The sequence below is a fragment of the Aegilops tauschii genome, chromosome 1 (genome assembly GCF_002575655.3).
Source record: "Aegilops tauschii subsp. strangulata cultivar AL8/78 chromosome 1, Aet v6.0, whole genome shotgun sequence".
In the NCBI taxonomy this organism is placed as follows: domain Eukaryota; kingdom Viridiplantae; phylum Streptophyta; class Magnoliopsida; order Poales; family Poaceae; genus Aegilops; species Aegilops tauschii.
This window is the reverse complement of record NC_053035.3, coordinates 352,041,999-352,063,353: the sequence shown is the minus strand read 5'-3', so window position 1 is coordinate 352,063,353 and position 21,355 is coordinate 352,041,999. Positions and strand designations below refer to the sequence as shown.

Genomic DNA, 21,355 nt, shown 5'->3' with positions numbered 1-21,355 from the left:
GTTCTCGCCGTCGGCGTACTACTCCCTCCGTCCCCAGATAAGTCTCTCAACCTTAGTATTACTTTGTACTAAATTTAGTACAAAGTTGAGACACTTATTTTGGGACGGAGAAGGTACTTCTTAATAGAATCTTAGCAGCTCTTTTGCTAACTTTCAAAAAATAAAGTTGAATTGAGTGGGTGAGCACTTACTTGATTGGCTGGCTTGAAAGAGCCTGGGTATGTGTGCAATAACATGCCTAAAAAAACTTGCATGCCTTTTTTTTAGACAAAGGGAGTAGTTTGAAAAGTAAAATTATACTCGCGGGAAATGAAGAATGATCATGTCCAAGAAATAAAAGTTTCAGCGCATATTGAAAAGATATTAATTACATTCATGTATTTTAAAATGTTTACATTTTTTAAAAGTCCATGTTTTAAATTTTTTGAGGGTAAGTTCCACTTTATACGTACATTATTTTGCAAATAGGTGTGGCTAGGTTGACTGAATCTGAGTTGAGTGATGTCGCTATGTTTTTTTTATTCCATTTTATGTTTTTTCCCTCAAAATTTTCCTAGTTTATGTTTTCTATTTTTTTATCGATATTTTTTTGATCAAGGCTAAAAGCAAATAAAATATGTAGTTTGTCCACGGCTAGTACTGGCCATCTCAGGCCCGGCCCTAAAATCCAGGGCCTAGGCCCGATGGGCTTGTCCATGGGCCGGGCTTGGGCCTGAGTTTTGAGCCCACCAGCAGGGCCTGGACGGGCTTGGGCTTGGCATATTGGCATTTTAAGGAAAAGGCCCGGCCCACGGCCCTAAGCCCTAAGGGCTTTTCAGGGCTTTTTACCAGATGGGCTGGGCTTGGGCTTGAAAAGTAGGCCGATTGTAGGGCCTGGGAGAGCCTCAATTTTCTACCGTGGGCTTTTTCAGGCCCGGCCCGGCCCGGCCCATGGCCAGATATATCCACGGCCGATGGACATATAGCTGCAGTTTGTATGCCGTTAGTAGGCATGCAGTTTCGCAAACCCGACAGATACACAACATGATGGAAATTAACTAAATTTTGCTAAACCGTAAAATATGGCGGAAATTAACTAAACAGTAAAAGCATCAATCGAAACTGTACCACTAGTTTAAATTATAACTTATTAAACAGAACAAAACTATTCGCAAAATGATTGACAAGACGACGCGAAACATTCGCGGCATACTTGCGACCGAAGAAAGAAACACATCCAGAAACAAAAGAAAACTAGAGATTTCGAGCCCGCGAGAGAGAAGAAAAGAATAGGAAAGGAATTGGGGGCAGCGTATTGCGTGAGCCCTGCCTCCTCCTCGGTGCCAGTCAGTATTCGGTTGGTGGCCCCCCAGTTCCAGGGGATGGGGGCGGGCATGAGCGGTGGCCGGCGGCGGGGCGCCGGCGTCGGCTGGGGCAGCGGCCCGTCGAGCGGGATGCTGCCGCTTCTGGCCCTGCAGGTGATTCTGGAGTACGGCCGCGCCGGCGCCAGCCGCCCGCCCGTGACGGCGGCGCTCATCGCCGCCAACGCGCTGGTGTACCTCCGCCCGGGCGCCCTCGACGCGTTCCTCCCGCCGCTCTCCCGCGTCGCCTTCAACCCGCACCTCATCATCCAGGTACGCACACTTGTGGATTATGGCCGAGTCATGTTGCGCTGGTAGAAGAAATCGTATCGCGCATGGAAAACCAACATTTGTTTTCTGTTTAGAATAGGGCTACAGGATTGAGAAGTTCAGGAACGCGATATGTTCCGAGTGCTGATTATCCTGTGTCGAACAGGATGCGGATCTATTGGCGGTGGTTTCCGGTATTATTTTGCGTAGGGTTTGTAGTGTAAAAGGGGGATGGAGTGGCGGAGCTAAGAACAGAGGTAGGCTAGTGTGTGGGTGGGGGACAGAAGAGCTGCAGTCGTAAGCATTAAAAAGACTAAATTGCATTTTTATACATAATTTACAAAATCACTGGTAAAAAGACCGTTCCAACTGAAACTAGTTAAAAGGAAAGAATCTCCTATGCAGCAACCTTAAGAACATGAATTTATAGAAAATAACACCCTTCCTGACACGATGGAGTTTATGACCTCGATGTCTTCCTTGCAGCCAGGGCTGGCCCTGGCATTCCAGAGGCCCTTGTGCAAACTGAGAGAATGGACCCTTAAACTATATAATAGACAAAAAAACTTCCAAGCCTATCATGTACAGTGAAAAGTCATTATAAAATAAGTGTAAATTTCATTAGCAAATATGGTCTTGATACACCATGGTCCACGGATATATCAGATGATTACTCGACTAAGTTTTCATCAGATTGTTGTTCTTCAACACAATGAACAGCTAATGCCTCTGGATTCTCGACAGTGGATTTTTTCAAAACGAATTTATGAATAGCACCATTTTGAGTTCCAATGAATTCATCTACAAGTTTCTTCTTTTTTCCTTTTCGCACAACCAGATAAATGCTTTTTTTGCAACATGGTTACAGAAAAATGGAGAGAGAACACCTGAAATCTTGTCTTCTTGATTCCTGTTCTTGGTCTCTTGGAGTAAATAGAAGAAATCCCAGTATCCCACGCTGCCCCACACTGCTCTAGATTGCCATGGTCAACCCTAGAATCAAGCAGGTTAAACATCAGCACATCAATTCATGATAAGCATAAAATAGACAAGAGAAAATTTGAGATGCAAAAAAATTAGGACAACGCGCCTGGACTCCACATCTCCACTCTTCACCGCCGGACAGTCGGATCCTGGCCGGTTCGACTCGGTGGATTCGAGTTCCTGCCAGGGCACAGAGTGTGTCGCCGCTGGCCGGCTCGCCTCCGTGGATCCGTTCGCTGGGGCCCTTGCCCCTTGGGATATTTGTAGGATGCAAAGAAATCCACTGACGTGTGATACTAATGGAAAATTCATTGAATAGCTTGGGGAGTTGGGGTCGTGGCCTCTTAGGAACTCGGGCAAGGGGCACTCAATTGTTGGGGAAGAGGAAGAAGATGAGAATGGGAAGGAGTCAAGGAGACGATTCGTTTGCGGCTGGCGGCGTGTTTATGGGGACCGGGAGAGAACGAAGGAAAGGAGAGATTGCTGACTTTGTTCATGCGTGGGCTGCTCGCTTCTTCATGGGCTGGGCTATTTCACTTGCGTACTACTATTTTTCTTTTTATGAATATACTATATATACTATACATGCACAGGGTATGGGCCCCTGCTCGGGCTGGGCCCTAGGCCGCCGCACTCGCCGCCATGGCCCAGGGCCGGTCCTGCTTGCAGCCGATTAGTGATGGCAACTTAACAGGGATTGGACCTCTAATGGACCCCTTTAAAATGCCTAGGGTTAATTCTGCTGTTCTCCAGTAGCCGAGTGTAACTGGAAGATGCTGTCAAGATGAAGAAACCTGGGTGCATTTTATTCTATGCCACCCTTAAGAGTATTTGAACCATAACTGATGTTTACAAATGCACTAAATACTACTAGTTGGGTGTCACCAGTTCCTAATCACCGACCCGGCTAGCTGAGACAGGATAATTTTGCATCAAGGCCGAGGGGAAAGGGTGTCACCTGGCGCACCGTCTTAACTATGATATCCTATGATATATCCAGATCAAATATTCCTAAAGTGCAACTGAGCTGATGTCTCACATTGGTCCCTAAGTTATAAGTCTGCGTTCTAGTCCTCCTGATCTGTTGTCTGCTCTGCTTGGCTCTGTTTTCTCTTTTCGGGTTGTTTTGCTTTCTTTCTTCTATTATGTAGTGCAGCATAGTTTTTCTTTTGTTCAGTTTGCTTGGTTGGTTTTGTTTTGCTACTTGGCCTACTTGTGGTTTTGCTCTGCGAGTTCTTGTACCTTACCGCATACTTCTAATAGTCATTAGCCCCTAAAATGTAGAAATGGCAGTGGTCAGCATTTTAAATCAGTAGAAAAGTAATACTACCTTCTTTTATTTCAAGACAATATTCACAGCCGTTGGACATTTAGTGCCACATACGACCATATTCCATGAGCTGGAGTGGACTTGTAACTTGGGTCCATATAGTTATAGATTAGCATATGAACTATCTCTGATGTGTGAGTGATTATGATCACAATATTAGTTAACTAAGAATTTATATGATTTCGTAGGGCGAAGATTTTTTTTACATGTCATTGGACATTTTCCACTATCATATGATTGATGTAGTTAGCAATCATATGAGTCAAATTTGGTCCATGTGCCACGTTGTCATATTTACTTGCTTTGAGTTACAATGCGCCGCATCCTAGTGTTTTTTTGGGGGATAAAAGTTTCATGTCCCGCCCAAGCCCTTGCGTGCATGCCGCCGCCGCTGGTGAGCCGGTGGTGCACCCCCTTCTGGTGAGCCAAGGTGAATTTTGAGGAAAACGATGCGGAGTGAGCAACGGTGGGGGGGGGGGGGGGGGGGGGGGAGGGAGGAAAGAAAGGAGAAAAGATCAGCCCCACTGAAAAATGAGCCCAAGAAATATATAAAGGCTGTGTTTTAGGGTTTCTGAGTCTGCAAACTTGCTCTTGAGCCTTTAAAAACTTTTACAGTGCACTCTAAAATCATTTTGAAGGCCCTGCTAGAGTTGCTCTTATTGTGCCCTTTTCAACTCTATTTATCCAGTAAATGCAGGCTCTGATGGTTTCACAATGATTTATCGCCCTTTCCGTAGGGTATTATTCATGGACCTAGGTGACATGTATGCGTGAGTTTATGGCCTGATGGTGCCCCTTACACCCCTATATCTAGTAAAATGCAAGCTTTGCCGGATTCAGAATGATTAGTTGGCCTTTTCGCAAGGATTACTCCTTTCAGAAATTTCTAGCAGAGTGCACATCATGTGCTCTAAAATGTTGTAGTGCAGAGTAATCAGTGTATTTTAGATTAATATTTTCAGTGTCTCTCATCTTGTGTTTAACAGTTGTGAACATGTTGCAGTACGGCGACCTGACGCGCTTCTTCCTGTCAGCTTTCTACCACCTGAGTGAAACCCACTTCTTCTACAACATGACGTCTCTCTTGTGGAAGGGCATACAGCTTGAAACATCAATGGGCAGTGTTGAGTTTGCTTCTATGGTCACTGCCTTGCTTGGCCTGTCTCAGGGCTTCACATTGCTTTTGTCCAAAGGTCTACTCCTTCTCGGCAATGAGACTGCGTATTACGATCAATATGCTGTTGGATTCTCCGGGGTGCTGTTTGGTATGAAGATTGTGCTGAATGCCTGGTCAGATGATTATGTCTTCCTGCATGGGATGGTCATTCCAGCAAAGTATGCTGCGTGGGCTGAACTGCTCCTCATTCAGGCCTTCATTCCCGGGACGTCCTTCATTGGCCATCTTAGCGGGATTCTTGCTGGTCTAGCCTATCTTTGGATAAAGCGATCATACTCCGGGCCGGACCCGCTTGCTCTTCTGATCTCGGGCATTGCAAATGTTGTGAGTTGGCCGGTGAAATTCGCTCAGAGGCTCCTGAGGCCTGGTCGTCGTCAGGGGGGCAGAGTTGGACGCCGCGCAGCAAGAGAGAGCGGCAGAGGCATGTGGCGATGCTCGGCCTGCACTTTTGACAACTCGCCTTCGGTAGATATCTGTGAGATGTGCAACAGCGGGCGTGAGGACCGTGTTTTTCCCAACAGACAGCATCTCCATGATGGGGGAAGCAGTGACCTCTCGGTTGATGAGATCCGCCGTAGGAGGCTGCAAAGGTTTGACAGATGATGACATAATGTAGATCACCATTACCAGTATAAATTCCAAATAGTGCTAAAGATACTTCTTCCTTGAATATAAACTGTCATTTGCCGGGATTCTATGCTGAATCCACTCATTGCGAGGATTGCTGTACATTTTTGAATATTTCCTCACCATTTGAAGGCCCGAGTACTTTGATGTCCAACACATATATTTTCTTTTAATGGTGTTGTCAGCCAAAGGTGTAAAGGCCTCTCACACATCACCAGGACGGTTATAGAGTTCAAGCACCGCACCATACACACTATCTACTCTCGCGCCTCCTCCTTCCTTACCAAGATGAATTCTGCAATGGAATGAAATGAAATACATATATTTTCCAGGGCTGTAAACATTGCTAAAAAAAGGCTTTCTGGGTTGTAAACAAATGCACATTTAGTTTCAGGAGGGCGCAACAGTGGCTGAAACCGTGAGTGCGTAACCGAAAAGGCAAAAAAAAAATGAGACACAAGTTCAGACTTGCTCTTTTCACCTGTTGGTACAGGTGCACAAGTGACTACCCAAGTTGTCACCGAGCGTTTCATCACTACAAGTGTCGGAGGCTCGAACTCTCGACCTCAGGATCACTCACGTTTAGCTACGAGACCTACGCGCTAGCCAACTGCGCCACCACCCCGTTGTGATATTGCAGCGATATAACTACTTTTCTTTGCCTCGTCCACCGCGGTTACGTGAGATCTATACCATAGAGCTGAGCTACAGATGAAAGGAGAACACGGCATATATCTCTTTGGACCATACTATGATTTGTGCAAGTTGCAGTCCTTCATAAAACTCCAAGAATTATTGTTGGCTCATCTCGTTTCTTGGTTAATCAAGTGAACACCGGCGAGTCCCCAAGGCAGTAAGAGCAACTTTAGTAGACCCCGCATCCTGCCCTGACCCGTAAAATAACTGCTAAAATGCAGGTCCAGGCAAAAAAACCAGCCCGATCAGACCCCGTATCCCGCTCCGGGCCGCAAAATTTTTTGAGGGGCGTGGCAAAATTCCGACCCCAACCCGGGAAAGGCGGGTTTCCCTCTCGCGGCTGCGGTGCCCTGCATATAAGCGGAAGCGGTTGGTGGGGGGACATTTCATCCCGCGCTTTCCCCCACCAACCACCTCTCCTCTCCCCCCTCGCGCCGCCGCCGGCTGACACCCAAGATTCCGGCGAAAGCAGCTGGCAGGAGCACGCCGAAAAGCCACCACGCGCACGAGGCCTCCCCTTCCTCCCCCCCCCCCCCCCCCCCCCCCGCGCGTCGGCGGGCCGCCGGATTTGTGGATCTGCGGCACTTCAACGCGGGCCGCCGGATTTGGCTTTTTTCGGCCGCCGGTTGCTGCCCCAAGCGATGGAGTGGTCAGGGAGCCTCTCCCGCAGCCCAGGCAAGGGTGCATCGCCACATGCAGGCACGGGTTCGTCCGCCCGACGCCACTGAAGGTTTGCGGGCATGGATTCGTCCGGCCGTCCACCGGGCTCGGCGCTCGCGCAGCGTCTTTGTGGCTTGCCGATGCCGCTCATACAGTGCGACGACTGCACGCGGAAAGTGCTGCGGCTCACTTCGGGCACGCCGAAGCACCCCGGATGGGTGTTCTTCAAATGCGAAACGACGGGGTACGTGCACTTGCGGTAGGTCATTTGATAGCTCATTCTTTAGTTCAATTGCAGTAGCTCACTTCGAGCTTGCTCATTCTTTTGTGTAGGACGATGGATGCTCATTTTGGTTTTGGGAAGGCCAATACATTGATTTATTGATAGAAAGAAACTTAATAGATGTTGGTGCACTCCTTAGTACAATCGAGGGCAATGATGCGGCTGCATGTGCAACTAGAGGGGAAGCAACATCTACTTCTTTCGTACCAAAGATGAAGAAAGAAGAATGCATACTTGTGGTTCTTGTTTTCTTTGGTTTTGCTATTCTAGCAAAGATTTGGTGATGTCTTTTGTATCTAATGTTGTTGCAAAAGCAAAGAAATTATGCTAGATCAATTTAAGTTGCAAATTTTAAGTTTTGCAGGCCGGAAGGAGTTGCGCCAGATCAGACGCCGCAAAGCCGACCCGTAAAAAAAGATATTCTGGGAATATCCTCTTTTACGGGTCCATTATTCGGGGTCTGCAACTGTGGCTGTCCGCGCCGGCCCGCAAAGGCGTTTTTGCGCGAACTGCAAACACGTTTTGCGGGCCGGGAGGATGCGGGGTCTGCTAGAGTTGCTCTAAAAGGGGTTGTTAGGTTGTCACCCTGAGCAACATGCACAACTATTTTGCATGCATGAGAGTAGCCTGATTTTGTTGGAGAAATTGTCTGATCAAGCACACCTCATATTTGACCATGTTTGGTTGCCACCCTGATTAGAGCATCTTTAGCAGATCCGGCAACCACTATGCGTCCTGCAAAACATATATAAGAGCTCCCGTAAAACTTTTTACGGTGCGGCGAGCGTTCCGGCGAAACAGATCCCGCAAACGTGTTAAGTAAATGTTTTGTGAGACGCGTTTGTGGGATCTGTTCTGCCGGAGCACTCGCCGCACCGTAAAAAGTGCATAGCATCAAACAAATTTACACATTTCAATGATATCAACCGAATGAAATCTCAATATAAATTCAACATATGAATATATAAATGGTCTGAAAAGCAATTCACAATACAATAGTAGTTTTCATTACAACAAATGTTTAAATTCAAATAATTATTACAACACCAAATTGTTCAACTCTCACATGAATAGAAATGCATACAAATGGGGTTGGTTGGTTGTGCGAGTCACCGATGCTCAATAAGATCATGTTGGAGTTGGTTGTGCGAGTCACCGGTCTCAAGAAATGCAGTGATCGCATCTGCGTCTCTGGCAGGCTTTTCACTCAGCTACCAACACTGTCATAGTTGTACTCCAAGTCCAAATCCCTCTCATCCTCGACAATCATGTTCTGTAAAATTATACAAGTAGTCATGATGTTTCCGAGGGTTCTTTTATTCCAGAAGCGAGCAGGATCTAGAACAATGGCAAACCGAACTTGCAACACACCAAATGCCCTCAATATCCTTTCGACAAGCTTCTTGTGCTTCGGCAAAAAAATTGTGCTTGTTGATTTTGGGGTCACTAATGGCCTTCACATATGTTGACCATGAAGGATAAATACCGTCGACAAGATGGTACCCCAAGGTATACTCATGGCCATTGACGGTATAGTTGCAAGCCGGAGCTTTGCCACTAGATAGCTGAGCAAATAGATGAGATCGCTGCAAAACGTTGATATCATTGAGAGACCCCGGCAAACCAAAAAAGCGATGCCAAATCCATAGATAATGTGAAGCCACGACTTCAAGCACGAGGGTGGGCTTAAATTTGTGGCCGGTGTATTGCCCTTCCCAAGCCACCAGGCAGTTCTTCCACCTCCAGTGCGTGCAATCAATACTACCTATCATGCTCGGCCATCCCCTTGCTTCTTTCATGGCCATGAGCTTCTTTGTGTCTTCTTCGTTTGGAGCTTGAAGGTACTCCGGGCCAATAACCCGGATCACTGTCTTCGCAAGAGGGGCGTCAGTGGCGAGTTGTGGCGAGAGGGGCGTCGGTGGCGATTGTGGCAGGCGGGGAGGTCGGCTTTTATAGCCGAGGATGGGCGGTGGCCGCCCTCTGGGTGCCGCGTGGTGGGAGCGGGCGGGATGCGCGTCGCCTGTGAGGCATCAATGGAAGGCTGACCGACGTGGCAGCGCGGCAGCCTTGACATTGATTCCCGTGGGAACCGAGGCGATGAGGACGAAGAAGGCGGCGAGTCGCTGACTCGGCGGGCCCATTTCCGTTCGTGCCAAAATCTGTTTCCCCGGCGCCCCCAGCGCGCAGGGTTCGGCTTGGGTTCGCCGGCGTCAAAATCTGCCCGGGCTGACGAAAATTGGGCTTCTGGGGGCGCGGCTGGGTTGAATTTTCGGCGCCACGACAAAAAAGGGCCGGGGTGTGTGTGTGTGTGTGTGTGTGTGTGTGTGGATGCTCTTAGGTACTCAGGGCAGCAATCAAGCAGCGTTGCACGAGCAGGAACGCCCCCACCCGCGCTGACGAAGGGTGATCCTAGTTGACGCCTTATGTGCCAGTTACGGATATTGGTGCTCACGTCCTCCAACTCATGTGTTGGCCCATTTCAATTCAGTTCCTGATCACTTGCTGAAAAAAAATAAACCTCCTGGTTCTTCGATTTTTATTTTCTGGTTTGGTCGGCTCCTAGTTGAACGGCCGCTGTTCACCAACCAGGGCCCACGTTGATCGTTGACTACTCAAAAAAGTTTACTAAATTAAAAAACATGAAAAATAAAAGGTTCACGATTTTTAAAAAAAATCATGAATTTTGGGAAAAAAATCAAGAATTTGAAAAAAGTTCATTGATTTTGAAAAAAATTCACAAATTTTAAAAAAGGATCATCTATTTTGAGAAAGATCACTGATTTTGCCAAAAAATGTCGATTTTGAAAAAACTTTCACGAATGAAAAAAATCATGGATTTGGAAATAAAATACATCGATATTGGAAAAAGTTCATGAATTTAAAAAAAATGATCTTAAAAATAATCACGAATTTGAAATTCTTCATCGATTTTTTTAAAAGTATACAAATTTGAAAATAACTTCATCGATATTGAAAACGGTGGATGGTTGGTTACTGCGGCGTACTGTGAACCACAAAGTCGCTAGTTTGATTCCCACCTCGCTCGTAGTTTTTTGTGATTTAAAATCAGAGAAAAAGATAGAGGCGCCGGCCTAGCTAGCAAAAAGGGGTGTGCGTCGGTTTGCAAAATGGCCCATAATGGGCACCTGGAGCGCCGAAATGGTGATTAGGTTCATAAATGGGCCAGCTAGGGCTCTCCATTCTGCCACGGCCTTAGTCCATAATACTAGACAACACCCAACAATTTCATAGGCCCATTCTATTACTCGTCCTGCTTGTGCCACAGAAGGCTGGGCTAGCATTGCTTGATTGGCGAAGGAGCCGACGAAGGGCGCCCCTATTTCTCGCGTTACGCGAGAGGAGGGGGATCTCTCGCGTAGACCGCTACATAATGGGCCGGCCCAGTGCAGCGAGAATTTTCGGAAAACCCAGAGTTAAAAAGATTGGTGCTCGTGGGGGATCGATCATGGGATCGACTAGCTCCTTCCTAGCACTGCTAGTCACTACGACAGACACAATTTGTTGTATGCTATGGAGCACGGCCTACTAGAACAAAAAATGAGCTTGGTTTTACCATGTTTACTTTCTTTTCCTGTTTTAACCTCTTTTTTTCTTTTCCTTCAGTTTTACTCATCTAATTCAACATGCTTTTTCTGTGTTTTTCTTTTTACTCTGTTTTCACATGCTTTTTCTCTTAACAATATGGTTAAGAAACATAGAAAAAAATGTTAATCAAGTATTAAAAATGTTGAACGAGTATTTGAAAAATGTTGAACGAGTATTTGAAAAATGTTGAATAAATATTAAAAAAGGTTGAACGAGTATTTAAAAAATGTTGAACAGGTATTTGAAAAATGTTGAATAGGTATAAACAAATGTTTAAACGAGTATATGAAAAATGTTGAACAATTATTTAAAAAATGTTGAACAAGTATTTGAAAAAATGTTGAATAGGTATTAAAAAATGTTGAAACGAGTATATGAAAAATGTTGAACAAGTATATGAAATTGTTGAACAACAATTTATAAAATGTTGAATACATATTAAAAATGTTGAACCAGTATTTGAAAATTGTTGAACAAGTATTAGAAAATGTTGAACGAGTGTATGAAAAAATGTTGGATAAGTATTTGAAAAAATATTGAATAAGTATTGAAAATGTTGAACAAGTATTTAAATAAATATTGAACAAGTATTTGAAAATGTAGACTAAGCGTTCGGACAATGTTGAACGTGTATACAAAAAATGTTTTGACATGTACAAAAATGTAGAATGAAACAAAAACAAACATAACAAAACACAAAAGAAAAAGAAAGAATGGAGAAGAAAAAATAAAACCCAAACAAAAATGAAAAAGTAAACAAAAAATGAAGAAGAACAAAGAAAAGAATGGAAAAACCGGGGAAGAAACAAATACAAAAAACAATGAAAACAAATGGAGAAGAGAAAAGAGAAGGAACAAAAATTTGAAGAAAGAAAGAAAAACCAAATAAAGTAGAAGAAAATGGAGAAAGAAAAGAAAAATAGGGCGCGCCCAGCTATTTTATACATCAAGTACGACACGCCCAACTATTTTTACACGAGCTTGAGTGGAGCCTAGTGGCTACGAGCGTTGCACTACGCCCTGGAGACGTGGGAATCCCAAGCTACCCAATTTCCTTCTTTTTAATTTTTAACACTTCACGCACCAGGACAACGCGAGGGGGGTGGGAAGCTTCAGCGAGCGCTGCCACTTCGATCGCTTAATGCGATAAATAGCTCTTTTTTATTTTTAACACTGCGTGCGGCAGTACAACGCAAGGGGGTGGAAAGCTTCAGCGAGCGCTGCCACTTCGATCGCTTAATGCGATAAATAGCTCTCGAGGTCGACGAACCCTATTTGCGCTTCAGGGGCTTGGAAACCGTCACACATTACGCCTCAGTTCTGGGCCGGCCCATTCAACACTTTCTTTCTGTTTAAAGCTCAAAAAAGGGTGCGCGCGGAGTGCAGTCACCAGGGATAGAATCTGTGATCTCGTCGTTCCGAGTGAACTACGCAAACCACTGCGCCACCTCAAATCTTATGAATACTTCTTGTTTTACATTTCTATGTATAGAGAATGACCCCCTACGTTTTTTATTTCATTTTTTTCCTGTTTCATTTTTCTTTTTCGTAAATCGATGCTTTTTTCAAAAAATTGTACTTTTTTCAATTTCAATGAAGTTTTTAAAAATTAATTAACTTTCTATTTAACATTTTGGTGAACTTTTCAAAAAAATTGATGCTTTTTCCAAATCTGATAAACTTTTTTTAGATTTGTGAACTTTTTTTCAAATAGACGAAATTTATTTTAAAATTGATGAACTCTTTTCAATATCGATGAACTTTTTTTCGAAATCAACGAATTTTTTGCAAAATTGATGAACTTTTTACATCTATGAACTTTTTCATAATTCGTGTTATTTTATTTGTGTATTTTTTCCCAATTTCTTGCACTTTTTTAACCCATGTACATTTTTAATAAATCTATGAACTTTTTTTTATTTCACGAACATATTTGAAATCATAAAAAACCGGAGGCTGGTCTTTTTCCTGAACCAGCAGCACAGCACAGGCGAAAAAAAATCCCAGCGAGGCGAGTCGATGGAACGAATGGATTTTTTTTCAGCGAGCGAGGAAGCGATGTTTAATGGGCCGCAGTCTGCTGTGTAAGCGCCACTTCTCAAACGGGCGCTTACAGCGCCGAATAAGAGCTCACGGAGGAGCCAACATTGTTCATCTCATATGCTGAATTCCCTCAAGAAAAATCTCATACCTTAAAGGTAAACGTTTTAAAATAAGATGTTTTTCGTCCTATGCGTGCTTACTATGTGAGTAACATTATATATATGTTTGGTTTCTGCAGGAAGAATTGGGGAAAGGCGGCACCGTGCGCACGATTATAAAGTTCCTCTCAAACGAGCATACCCAGGAGAGGGAGCTTGCCCTCTCCCTCCTGTATGAACATGATGGCCGTGGAGAAAGCAGACAAGACAGTTAAAAATTGGAGAAGTATGACACTAAGGGCATCTTTAAACTGCGACCCGTAAATTTTCTCCCGCATCTGTTCGTGGACAGGGGACCAGTCCATCGATACGGATGTGAGAGGCGGTCATCCAACACTTCCCATATACATTTGGACTCAAATTAACCGGCAAAATTCGTTCAAACACGGCAGAATTTTATATAAATATGACGGATTTCATTACATTTCGGACATACTTTAACTAAAAACGGTGTTCGACTGGCTCTGGAGGTATAATTAATTTACCTAATCTATAATAGTCAGCATCCATTTCCTGTGTCCGTCCATGAGCCCTGAGAACTGAAGCTTCGCCTTCTCCAGTTCCACCTCGGCGCTCTCCAGCTCTGCCTCTGGAGCCCCGGGAAGTGAAGCTGTCCGCCTCCACGTCGCCGCCAAACAGCTAATCGGCCGACGATGTCCAGCCTACCAGCTTGGCTTCAACGGGAGGGGAGGAGCAGTGGCCTTTTTGGGACCCGAGTGGCGGCGCCCTCCTGTGCTCTACTCTTCCTCGTTGTCGGCAGCGCTCGCGGACATGCCGGCTTTGTGGTTGTGACGCTAGGGCACGGCCTCGGCGAAGCCGGCGATGTCCTCCGCCTCGTCGTCGGTCTTGCCCCACACCTCGTCGAACTCCTTATAGGCGGCCTTCGGTTCCGCTTGACGCTGGCGGTACCACCAGCGGGCGAGGCGGATCTCGTAGGCGAAGCGTTACGACTTGAGCAGTGTCGCTTGCTCCGCCAAGCCCGCATCCGGCGCGATCTCCTTGCCGACGTTGAGCCGCTCCTCCGCCTGCTGGTGCTCCTGGAGGAGCTGGTGCTTATAGGCGGCATCGGCCTGGCCTCCCGCACCATGTCCATATAAAGGGCACGGGCCTCGCTGATGGTCTGGGTGCAATGCACCGGCGAGGGTGCTGTCGGGCCGTCCTCGGCCGCGTCCTCCATTGGGACATCGTCTGCCTCTGGCTGCCTGCCGGCCTGCTAACCGGCAGCAATGGCAGCCATCTCCTTCTTCTGCTCCGGCGACAGTTCGTCCCAGAGAGGTTTGGCGCGCGAGGAGGCCATGGTGGGAGTGGTTCGAAAGAGGAGAAAGGGACCAGATTAGGATGAATGCGGCTATGATCGGGGTTGCAGTTTATATAGCGGGCGAGGCGGCGATGGTGGGCGGCAGAGTGATGGACGGGTGGAGCTGGAGTAGCTGCCTCGGCAACCGCGTGTCATTAATGCAGGCGGCTCGTGTCGTTTGAATGCGGAGCGTCTCGGTGTGGGCGGTGTTCCAACGGTAGGCACGCCGCTTCAGTGCCGACGCCAGTGAGAGGTCGCGTCCGCTCTGTCCGGGATGAATGCGGCACTGACTCTTTGGAGCAGCGTTGATTGTTTCAGACGAAAAGCGCGTGCGGGCAAGAAATGGGGTTTGGGTGGGCCAAGACGGTCAGACGCGGGGATGGCAGCGGTCCGGATGCCCGCAAAGCCCCATGTTTATCCCGGTTTGCGAAAGAAAGTGCGTCCGGACCACCCTGTCGACCAATATAGACTCACGTTGGATGGAACAACACGTCCGGAATGCGCGGTCCAAGACGTATGCCGGCGTTTTAAGGGTTGGCGTTGAAGATGCCCTAGCATCAAGCAAATAGCTAAAAAGTTGGCAGTTTTTTTTTCCGTAACCACGCGTTAGCCACGTCCTTGAAGATGTAGTTGCACAAGAATGAAACTACCAAATTAGAAGAAAATAAAATGACTATACTCGGTGGTAGTGCTAGCTGCAGCTAGTAACTAGGCTGGCGATCCTAAAAAAACTAGGCTGGCCAATGGGCACAGTCCACATCAGTGCTCGCTGTCACGGACGACAAATCTACGCATCAAATGTGTGCATACGGAGTACTAGTACTGCACACCCACGCAGCTCCGCCGCAGTACAGTATGCCTGCAGACAAGGAAATCATTGTGCAGCGGCTGGGGTCGCTGCGGATCAACCACTCAGGCCCGTATTCATTGTACCAGACAGCCCCACCGTAGTAACCTGGGGTCAAGGGCAGGTCGCGCACTGGGAAAAGCAACGCGCAATGAAGCGGGGCGTACTACGTACCATTCTCATTCTGTCCCGCTCCATCGATGGACTCCCGGAATCTCGCGTAAAACTAACTAGGAGAACGTACGTGATCGTGCGTTTGAAAACGAAAACAAGTGCGTGATCGTGCGTTAGGAAAGTGAGCTATGATGCCCGGGCACTTTTGGATATAATATTATTATTTTTTGTTCGACAAACCAGACCTCTCTGTGATGATCGGCCGTTCTGCTCAGAAAGCTAGCTGCACGGGTCTCGAAATATGCTGAAATGGAATTGCTGTGGCATGTCCGCCAAGAAAGTTTACTCGCCAAAACATGCCCGGGACAAGATAGAATAGTGCTCCAAAAGTACCTATTTTATTCGCGGGAAGTGTTAGTATTATCAACGAACGTCTCCATGACGTTGTAAACGTTGGATTCTTTCGGAAGTAAACTGAGCGCAGCTGCCCGTGTTCTACCAACCAAAGCTTGGTTCCTCGCTTCCATCCGCTCGACCCAACACTTGCCAACCAGACCGGTCGGTCACGGTCAGGGTCAGGGGAAAAAAGCTCACCCAACCACTTCCACGGGATAACATTGTCCCGTACCAGTCCGATCCAGCTCCGGTTCCCACTTCGCACCACCTATCACAACGGTTACTGCGACACTCGGGCGCGGAGCACCAAGGATGGACGGATGTACAGGGCATCTGGATGGATAGACCCACGCGCACCCCATTCTTCCAGCACATTTCTCAACGGCACCACCGAGCCGAACGGAGCCAACAGCTCAACACCACCTAGAAAGCCGAAAAAGAAAAAGGTAAAAATATATGAGCACCGTATTCAGGCATGGGATACTCTGCGCTTTTGGCAGAGCAGGCACGGCTATTATCTCTGTGGACGCCATTGCACGCTCACCCCTTCTGGAGAGGCGAATCCTAGAAAAAGAATGAAGGGGCTCAAAGTTAACGATGTGAAGAAAAAAGCGGCTAACTTGGACGCGGAGTTTCTAATCTCGAGCTCAAATGCTCTGGGTGAGCAGTAAATTTAAAAAAATAAAAAATATATTTAAAAAATTCTGAATTTTTTCTGGTAAAATTTAAGAATGTTTGGAGTGCATGCAAAAGTTCATCCTGAAATCACATCACTGCAAGGCGTGGTAAAAAAATGATGCTCTGAAAGTGTTACTTTCGAACGTATTTTACAGCTTTGATTTTTTTCCACGACTTGCTCCAATTTGATTTCATGATGAAATTTGCATGCACTTCAAAATTTTCTTAAAGTTTGCCACAAGAAATTCAGATTGTGTTGATTTTTTTATTGTTCATGGCAGGAGCATTTGAGCTCGGGATTAGAAGATACTTTCGCACTAACTCCTAGTTCTTTAGTACAAATAAGGTTATTTTTTTTATACGAGTGGCCTTGTGCAAGCTTGACCTGGGCTGGGAAACACTTTGACAACAGGGATGGTGGGCTGGGCTGGGCTGAATACTGGTAAAAAATGGTTTCTAATTTTCGTAGGGGGTGGGGGCGGATCCTATTTGAAGGCCCAGTGGTAGATTCACCGCTGCTCTTGTGCTTTGAGACGGAAAAAAAACTCCTTCTTTGATGCAAGATGTATTGGTTCACATGGTGAAAAATATGCATCCCAACCGATAGAAGTGGGATCGTATTTCGTGGCATTCAAAGTTTTAACTTGGCATTGCTGGCCAACAATGTTGGAAACTCATAGAGCATCATGATTATTATGTGCAAGGGTACTTCGATCTAAATATTTCCCTTCCGGTGAGTTGCTTAACTGTGAACTCAAGAAGGGGTCTTCATATGTTTGGCAGAGTATTTGTGCTGGATTACAAACTTTTAAAAAAGGAAGTATTTGGAGGGTAGACAATGGTATGAAAATAAATATTTTGGGAAGATTGCTGGATCCTACCAGTTCATCAAGGAAAATTATCACTTCTAGAGGGAACAGAGTTCTTACGAGAGTTCATGAACTTATCAACCCTGCAACAGGAGGTTTTGATGAGAGGCTGACTAGGGACAAAAAAATGGCCCATAGATGCTGGCCGCATTATGTAAATTCCCCTACATCAGCATGACAAGGAGGACTATGTTGCATGGCACTTGACAAAATCTGGAGTATTCGGCGTTCGCTCGGCTTATTACAGGCAATGGGAAGATTCATACACAAATTTGAGCCCGAACTCAAGCCTATCAAGTGGTTCAATGCCACATCCAATCTGGAAGAAACTATGAGGACTGAAAGTACCAAGTAAGGTCAAGATTTTCATATGGAGATCGCTACACAACGTTTCCCATGCTATCACTACTAGAAAAACCCTCACAAGCAACTATTATTTCCATCCCAAAATAAGTCTCTCAAACTTAGTACAACTTTGTACTAAAGTTAGTACAAAATTGAGACACTTATTTTGGGACGGAGGGAATACTTAATAGTGGCATGGATTATTTAGCGCGCACTACTGCTACTTAGTAGTAGCGCTAGTAAAAACAATGCGCTACTTGTAGAGAATAGTAATACACGGGCACAACAGACCCGCGCTACTACTAAGTGGTCCCACCCGTGCCTCACGGGACATCCCATAGTAGTAGCGTAGGATATGAAACCCGCGCTACCACTAGTTGATAGTAGTAGCGCGGATGTGCCACCCTGTGCTATGCAGGTTTCATACCCTGCACTACTACTATGGATAGACAAGGCCACTTGGTGGCCACCACTTAGTAGTAGCGCGGGTGCCCAAGGCCACGCTACAAGTAATGGGCTTAGTAGTAGCGCGGCCCTCGTACCCCGCTATACTACTAAGCGCAACAACCACTTTTATTTCCCTCCTCCCTCTCCCTCTCCCTTCCTCTAGCTACCTCTTTTCTCACACTTGCGTTCTTCTCTCCCCCTTCTCCCCTCCTCCCTCTCTCTCTTTTGCCCCTCCACCATCTTCATTAATGGTTCCCCTTCCTCTGTTCCTCACTTGTGTTCTCTCTCTCTCTCTCTCGCCCCTCCATCATCTTCATTAATGGCTCCCCTTCCTCTCTTCCCCACTTGCTTTCTTTTCTCTCTCCCTTCTCCCCATATCTCTTGCCCCTCCACTCCATTCACTCACTAGCTCTCTCTTCTTCTCCACTAGTTAGACCCATCTCCTTCAAGTAGATCTACTACTTAATCACCTACCTCTCCCACTCATTAAGTGAACTAAGCTGGCTACCCCCTCATTAATGAAGGAGCATAAAATATTTGTATCCACTTTGATCCCAAGCGACACTGTCCTCATCACCGTGCTCTCTCGAGATAGGTGAGTAAAAGATATTTTTGTGCAAGAATGGAATTTGTGTGTGTGCGATGTGGCCGAATTGTGCGTGACCATGATGAAGTTGAGTAATTGTATGTTGCATGAGTTGCTTATGTATTTGCCAAATTGTGCGTGACCATGATGAAATTGAGAACTTGTGTGTGGCATGAATTGCCCATGTTTTGATGAAATATCGATTTATTTTTGTTTCGATGAATTTCGGTCAAACTCAATATTTCCTGTTTTTAGGGAAGGTCATGCCAAATTTCTGTATGACTTTGATGCATGGTTATAATTATTTTGCTTATACCACGCATGCGATGAAGGTCGGTGGAAGGATGGTGGATAGATACTTAGGATCCGCAGTGGCCGACATGTATCAAAATAGACGCAGCGACATAAAATGTCAGTGTCGAAGATGCAAAGAAGTCATAGATCGACCCCCTGCTAATTGTCATATCTCGACGATGACACAATGCACGGTCTGTAAGAAGCATGCGGAAGACATGGATCACGCTCTTATTGGGTGTGTCCGGGCAAAGGAAATATGGTCTAACCTGGGTCTACATGAAATCATATCAAATGCAAAACTCACGAGGAGATCTGGCTCAGAGCTACTTGAGGTCCTCCCGTGTGACCCGACGAACAAAAGAATTTTATGGATGTAATCGAGCAGCCGGACATGCTTTAAATTTCTTGATGGTTCATATGGTGGTGGAGACATCTCATTGACAAAGAGGAAGAGGTGCATTCTATCCAAAGATCGGCTCATGCTTTACTGATTGTAGCATTGAATTTTGTACGAGCTGCGGGCAAACTATCTATGAGCCCTTGACTGAATCGATGGATGGGGCCATTGGGCGGGCAAATGGTTTTGAGCGTCAACTCTTCCTTTCTGGAGGATTATCATTCTGTATCTTGTGGTACTATAGTTTTGGATCATGCAAGTGCATTATGGCTGCTTCAACAGTAAAGTTGGAACATGTTGTCGACGTGGTGGCGGTAGAAGCGACGACTATAGTTGAAGGACTAAAGCTTGCCCTCTCGATTGGTCTTAACTCCATTGTCGTGCGTATGGACAACCAAGTTGTTGTGGATGCTATGAATCTTAACATAGGCCATTCAATGGTTGCTGGCCCAATACTAGCAGAATGTCGATAGTTAAGTGATGATTTCGGGGAGGTCTTTTTGAATATTGTAATAGAGAGTCGAATGTGGTAGCTCATTCATTAGCTCAATAGGGTCGTGTTGATCCACCATCTGTGTGGTAGGACTCACCCCCTAGTTTTATGTCTCGTTTTCTTGCGGATGATGAAAACATTATTTGATATTAGGGACAATTAATTTTATTCCCCTAGTTGTGTCCCACTCGACAGTTTTACCCCTAGTGTCTAAAAACCCTCGGTTCTGCACAAGCCACTTCGCTCCTCTTACGCTTTTGCCCATTTACAGTTTGACCGTCACTTTAAAAATTTCATAACAAATTTATACTAACACAAAAAACAATGGAAATAAGATATCAAAATGTTTAGAAAAACATCACCTATATGTGCATGTCATTTGCATTCATGACAAAAGTATTGGGAAGTCCCCATCTTAGTTTGAGCTCATATGATCTCAGCATGAACAATAAAATTAAAATAAGCTGTAAACAAATTCTAAAATTCTAAAAGAAATTATGGCAAACAATGTCAATTTTTTTGAGTTGTTGCAAAGTTTCATCAGGGAATGACATTCGTGGAAGTCGTGGCAAAAATACGAACTTAGCACTCCAAAATGTTTTTGTTTTGAAGCATCAATTTTGTTGTTTTTGGCACAACTTGCAAGAATGGCATTCTATGATGAAACTTGACAGGCACTCAAAACATTGGTCAATGTTTGCCACCAAAACAATTAAGAATTTTTTAATTTGTTTTCAATTGTTTCAGATTTTACTATTCATGCTGAGATCATATGACATTAAACTGAGACCGGGGCTTTCCAATACTTTTTTCATGAATACAAATGACATGCACATATAGGTGATATTTTTTCAAACATTTTGATATCTTATATGGATTTTTTCCAAGTTAGTATGAATTTGCTATGAAGTTTCCAAAGTGTCGGTCAGATGGTCAAAGGGCAAAAGCATAAGATGAGCAAAGTGGCTTGGGAAGAACCGAGGGTTTCTGGAAACTAGGGGTAAAACTGCCGAGTGGGACACAATTAGGTGCATAAAATTAATTATCCCTTGATATTAATAAAGCCAGCAGTAAAACCTTCCCAAAAATAAAAATAAAATCAAATGATATATTTCTACTCGGATTGTGAGTGAAATATGGAAGGTGATAGATGGATTTCCTCCCATATTTTTCAATCTAAATTGCATCGGCATACAAGTGAAAATATAGACGACTACTTCCTCTGTTTTCCTTCCTTAGAGCAACTCTAGCAGACCCCGCATCCGCCCCCGACCCACAAAATAACCGCCAAAATGCGGGTAGGGGCGGAAAAAACCTGCCCGATCAGACCCCGCATCCCGCCCCGGCCCGCAAAATTTTTTGAGGGGCGCGGCAAAATCCCGACCCCAACCCGGGAATACGCGGGTTTCCCCCTC

General features: G+C 45.5%; 1 protein-coding gene across 1 annotated transcript; it reads left to right on the top strand.

Moving 5' to 3' along the window:
• The first annotated feature begins 1,252 nt into the window (after nucleotides 1-1,252).
• Nucleotides 1,253-5,901, top strand: LOC109736708 (rhomboid-like protein 14, mitochondrial). Its single transcript, XM_020295916.4, has 2 exons — nucleotides 1,253-1,613; nucleotides 4,928-5,901. Exons 1-2 carry the CDS (start codon nucleotides 1,362-1,364, stop codon nucleotides 5,702-5,704), a joined length of 1,029 nt encoding a protein of 342 aa, XP_020151505.1. The 5' UTR covers nucleotides 1,253-1,361; the 3' UTR covers nucleotides 5,705-5,901.
• Nucleotides 5,902-21,355: the final 15,454 nt, after the last annotated feature.